Source organism: Acomys russatus, chromosome 10, assembly GCF_903995435.1.
Source record: "Acomys russatus chromosome 10, mAcoRus1.1, whole genome shotgun sequence".
Taxonomy (NCBI): Eukaryota; Metazoa; Chordata; class Mammalia; order Rodentia; family Muridae; genus Acomys; species Acomys russatus.
The window spans coordinates 38,181,474-38,187,473 of NC_067146.1; the positions used below are offsets into that span (position 1 = coordinate 38,181,474).

The 6,000-nt window shown below is 44.8% G+C and overlaps 1 protein-coding gene across 1 annotated transcript in view; it reads right to left on the minus strand.

The window, feature by feature from the left end:
- The window catches only part of Cfap69 (cilia and flagella associated protein 69), a 51,845-nt gene extending 46,553 nt beyond the window's left edge, over positions 1-5,292 (minus strand). Inside the window, exon 1 of the mRNA XM_051152024.1 lies at positions 4,952-5,292. Coding sequence (XP_051007981.1) covers positions 4,952-5,071 — 120 coding nt within the window. The 5' untranslated portion in view covers positions 5,072-5,292. The remainder of the gene's footprint in view (positions 1-4,951) is intronic.
- Positions 5,293-6,000: the final 708 nt, after the last annotated feature.

The following is a 6,000-nucleotide window of genomic DNA, read 5'->3' on the forward strand; positions in this document are numbered from 1 at the left end:
GTGTGTAACTTTAGCAACTGATACAGACCTCAGTAAATGAACTTAAGGCATCCAGGAGGCTGAGGCTGCAAGATCTACTAAGTGACTGGATGCAGAGGGAAAGTAGGGGAAAGATGAGGAGGAGCATCCACCTTGAGGAATCATATATGCCAGACAGTGCTGGCTAGAGGTCTGTGTTGGGGCTGAGGATGAGCTCTTTCACAGGTTTCCAGTGACATCATGCTGCTGACTAAGGACCACATTTTCCATTGTGACTAACAAGGCTTATAATTTTCAGCTGCAGAATGGTGTGAGCATCCAGACAGTTGATGGAACCTGGGTACCGGCTTCTGAATCATAGGCTCAAGGTCGTAACCGAAAGTCTGGGGTAAATCAGACAACTAATCACAACCACAAAATCGACTGTCCACATTGTTCTAGATGCTGAAGATATGAAAATAAAAGACAAAATACACTGGCAGATTTTGCTATGACTTTGCTATGAGAGACATTAAATCAGTAAGTTCTATTGCCCAGTGGAGGATGACAATGTGCCGTGGAACATTAAATGGTCATAAAGTAGTGGCTTGCACAGCCAGCAGTCAGTGAAGGACTGACTCTCGGAGAGGGTACCATTTCAGCAAAGTCTTAGAGGAGGCAAGGAATAAGCTGTGGTGAAGGAAGGGCAAAAGCCCATGCAGTGAGCACAGCAAGTGCTAAGGCTGTGGCTGCAGCACTTCGAAAACTTTAGGAGAAGCCAGAAGGTCAGAGAAGCACAGAATTGCTTATAAGCTAGGACTGAGCCCTGAGGAGAGGAGCTCGGGCAAAGGCACAGGAACACAGAATCTAATGGACACCATCTAAAAATGAAGCAACGACTAACATAAAATAAGCTATAACTGGGTAAAAAGTTGCCTGATGCAAAGCTAAAACTATTCCATTCCTGCAGAGATAGATAGATGAGGGTAAAATTACATGGGAAACACATGCTGTTGGAAGAACGTCAGTGCCTGAAGGAAGAGAGGGTGTGATTAGAGAAATCCACAAGAAGAGAAGAGGCCAGGCACTCAAACTAATACCACTTCCTGTGTGCTTAGGCATTGCACTGGGAATTACACTAAAATGCTGCAGAAAAAGACTAGGAAGATCTTGTCTTCACTGAGGTGAGGTCAAGCCCAGCATCAGCTCCAGATACAGAGATGGAGCTTAGCCAGCAGCAGCTCGATGATTCTGGTGCTTGGGTGGCACTTGAGGGGACACACTTTAAGGCCCACACTGGAGATTATAGCTGATTAAATGTGCAGTGGGGCCCAGCTGTGGCCAGTGTTTCCCAAAAGCTTTCCCAGAAGATGGTGATGGTCATTTAGGACTACTCAGCAAGTACAGGCTGCTTTCATAAGGCAGGGGAAAGCTGGAGAAGGTAAGTAATTTTAGAGGCCATTTTCTTAGCTTCAGTAAGCAACAGGACCCTGAAAGGAGCCGAAGGTGTGTCTAAGGGAGGAGGAACGAAGTGTGAAATGGTAGACTTGGGCAGATGTGAACCAATGGCTAGGCGAAGAGGCTGACAATCCGGGACTGTTGAAATAAACGGAAAGCAAGAAGGTCTTCTGAAACCCATTTGGAGCCCCTTACTTTTTAAAAATAATATAACCCTGCCTGGTCTAGTTGGGGGAGGGCTGGAAATTTGTCTCATTGCTATTGTTTTGTCATTTTCAAATGCAGGAAACTATTCCTGGCAAGCTTTCCAGGAATTAGTTATGAAACTAATTTGTTTATACCATCCTGTCACTGTAATGCATTAAGAGGTGCTTGCTATTCAGAGTGGGACACTGGTCCCTCAGCTAACAGCACCAGCGTTCCCTGGTCATCTGCTGAGGAGGAGAACACAAAGGCCCACCCCAGAGCTGCAGAATGAAATCTGCACCTTCGTAAGATCTCGTCTTCTTTATGCACACTGAGTTTGAGAAGCTCTGCTTTAAAGGGCTTTGTGATTCTTTAGGATGAGGGAGGACAGCACTGAGCTGGATCCGAAAGAGACAAAGGGTAATCAGGTGCTCCTGATTTCCACTCCATCAAGGACTACTGCACTGCTACTCTTATCCCCTCTCTCAGAAAACAAGGACTCACCTGTATTGTCTAAGATCACTACCTTCTGGTGGATGAACAGGGCTAAGAGCCCTGAGATTGGTTCTAGGAAAGGAACCTCACAGCACTAGACCTCATAAAGGTTTAGTCACCCTGTAAACATCGGAGTTGAATAAGGACAAAAGTGGAAAGGAAAAGCCATGATTAGAGCCATCAATAATAATCACATGGATCCTTACAGTATGATGGGCATGGTGTTCAATGCTTCACAAATCTTCCTTTAAATAACTCTAGAAGGTCATGAATCTCTCTCACTTAGAAAAGGAAAGCAACTTCACCAAACAAAATAAAGAAAACAATCACCAAATTCAAGTAGGAGTCTATTGTTTTGAAATGTTTTTAAAAATTGCTGTTTTCTGAAAGCTTTAATAATCATTATTGTGGGCAGAGTTAAAATTCTTATAAAAATAAAATTAGAATATCTATGAAAATCACAACAAGAAAAAAAAAAAAAAAAAAAAGAACACAATTAAAAATCCAAACTCTTAAACAACTATTTTCCGTGTTTACTACTGCCTTCAGACTTACAATCTACATTTCCATAATCCAGTTTTAAGGTTAGGAAGATATAACATTCTGAAATACATTTTGGGGATGATTTGGAGAGGACTTAAATTAACTATTGTCTCCAACAAAGCTTTTTTTTTTTCTTTTAATTCTGACTAACACTACTACTTGTATAAGTGAAGTGTATGCACTTTAAAATGTACAAAAAAAGAGCTGGAGACGTGGTTCAGTGTGTAAAGGGACTTGTTTCCAAATGATAACACAAGTTCAATACCTGGGACCGACCTGCTGGCGGGAGACTAACTCCTTCCTGCAAGCTGTCCTCTGGCCTCCACACAGGTGCTGCAGCATGCACACCCCTCCAATGCTTCCAAACACACACGCACACGCGCGCACGGACATGTACAAAATATCCTGCATATCTTTTCTGTTCCTAAGTAACAACATTCAAAAGCCAATTTCTCCAAATACTTCAAATTTAGGTCTATAATGAAACAGCCCTTAAAAGCGTAGGTAGGAAAAAAAAAAATAGCATCTGCATAGCAGGAAATCTTTAGCTACTACTTTAAAATGTCATATACTCCATGAGTTTTAATGACAAATAATATTGCAGACCTTAGTTGCCTCCCTGAATAAAGAATGATGGTGAAACTGAATATTTGGCACTATATAATTTTTCCATGTACACTATTTGTTTAAGCATTTTTTAAGGGGTTTATTTTTATTTATTTAGTATGGGGAGGTGGGTGTGGAGGTGAGAGAAGCTGTCAATTCTCCTTCTAATGTGGATTTTGGGTATAGAAGTCAGGCTACCTAGCACCCATATCTGCGGAGCAGTCTCCGGGCCTTCAGTTGAATACAGTCAACATCGGGACTATCATAGTGTCCATTAGTATCAGCATTTACCTTTGATTTCACAGCTGGCGGAGTGGCTTAGGCTGTCTCAAGTACAAGCAAAAGTGGAATGCTTTGAACGGACTGGGAGCATTAAATGTCCAAAGGTCTTTCTCTGCTGAAGTGAGCAGAAGGCTAAAGGTTATCATCTTAAGTATTACTAGGAACACGAGGCCCCACAGTGAGTTAAGAAACTGAGTGGCTCCAGTTAATTCCTGGTGGATTTAAAGTCATGTATTTGTAAAAGCAACCACAAGCAAAACATCCGAGAGATTTTTCCTAACTCTGAGATTTCTCCTAACTCTGAATTGTTTTCTATTTCACTTATTTAGGTAGAAATTGCCTTTCCCCCACCCCCTGCCTCAGTACTTTCTAAAAATGTGAATACGAGAGACATGTACAAACAGAAGACACACATAGCTATGTTACTGCCTATGTTACAGACTTTTTTGTTTTTTGCAACGATCCATTGAAAGTATCTCTCAGTAATCCCATTTGTCTGACTACATCTCATGTAATCTTTGCCCAAATAAAAGAATGAGAGCCAAACTCACCTACTTTTTAGTTCTGCTTACTGCCTAGGAGTATAGTGGCAGTTCTGAGCTTCCTTGGAGCCCAGGGAGTGGAGAGATGTGGTTGCTTACACTTTTCTGATCCTGTACAGAAATACCTCCACAAACCTGATTAGGTAAATTCCCCGGGCACCGTGTCTTTATGTAAAAGTACCGTTTCTCTGCAGGCTGTTGCGTAAATGTGTGCCTGTCCTCAGAGAGCTCAACCCAATTCCCACAGAAGGAGTCCCAGTCAACTGGCTGCTCCAAAGTAACTCTCCAAGGCTCCAGGGTGTGAACGCAGGAGACTGAGTTCCTGACGCAGCTAGAGACTTGTGAAACCTCAGCAGGAATTCCCACAGTGGCCCCCACACCATTAGTGTGGGGCAAAGCAGAGGGGTTCCTCAACCCAACTTTAAAAAAAAAAAGCTTTGCAAACCAAAAATAAACACTATAAAGAAAATAAATTTTGTCCCCAGCTTTCCAATAGCACCTGCCTACCAGTGAACACAAGCTTTCAACAGCAGAAAACTACAGGAAATAAACCCAGGGAATGCTACGTTATAACGGATTTATAGACAAAATCTCGTCACAAAAAGTGATCTAGTTATCAAATCAAACGTCACTAAGAACGATTCGTTCCCTTCGTAGCCACTCTACAAAACAGCAGATAGTTTTTTCAGGAGGACCGCGCGGCTAGAGTCCCCAGACAGGTTGGTTGACGACAGCCAGCCCCCTCGCTGTCCTCCAGGGACCAGCTCTGCTATCGTTATCTCCGTCCCACAGGCTCCCGAATCCTACTCTGGTTCTCATTCCACGCGGTTGTTCCGGAGCCTCGCGCCCTTCCCCGCTCCCGCGGCATAGCCCGAAAGTACCTGCATGTCGTCATCCCGGATCACCGCCCCGAACACTGGGATCATGCGGGGACTGCCGGACTTCGTCCTGTCACTGGGCTCGACGACGTCCGCCACGGCCAAGGCCTCCGCAGTGGACATGGCTGGAGGTGGGAACCTGCGCTCCTAGGTGTGCTCGCAGCCGCAGGACCCACGAGCCGTGGCAGAAAACGCGCAGTGCGACCTGAGCTAGGGAGGAGAAAGACTCCCGAACGTCGGGCCGTGGCCCCGCCACAGCATCTTAGCTGACATCCAGCTGCCGCCACTGCCCACGCGCGGACGGAGGCGCCGGGCGAGCTCCAGTTGTTAACACAAGCCAGAGTGTTGCTAGGGGCGGGGCCTACGGAAGCTGGGAAAGCCAAACTTTCCCAAAGGATAGTCTGCGGGAGTGCAGCTGGGAGACAAAGGAAACCAGTGTCTTGAGATCAAGGTATGCACTTAAATCTTGTACTGACGGCTCTTGCTCAATAAGTGCCTGTGTGGGGCGGAGGTGTATGCATGGAGGTGGGATGCGTTCTGAGGGATGTGCTTGGCAGAGAGTTGAAAGCTGAGCACTTTTTGCAAAAAATAAGACCGGTCGATGTAGCCTAAATTCCCAGATTTTTACAACTTTTGTACTTCAGTGGCCTAGCTGGAAAGTTACAGAAACAAATAAGGCAACGTGCAGAGTGTTGAAAAGCTTTCAAGCAGGAGAGTGGTTGGCTGCCTAGGATGCTGGAAGCGCTGGTGTTAGGTGTCCAGTGTGGCCTAGGGTGGGGAGTTCACATTTTGCAATCAGAGAGAAAAGTTGAAATTCTTCACGGGACAGGTTCTTCTACTTGACAAACTAACAGTCCAACAAAGCATTTTTTTCCCCCACGATGACACATATTTTATTCATTGGTAGACTGAGAAGCAACGGAAAAGGAAGTTCTCAAACACTTGGTGCTCAGTCACCTTGGGGATCTCTGGCAAGTACTGACTATGCAAGCCATCACTTTCAGAGAGCTAACTCCCTATGAAATTGGGCCTACCCGATCTTTGCTAGGACA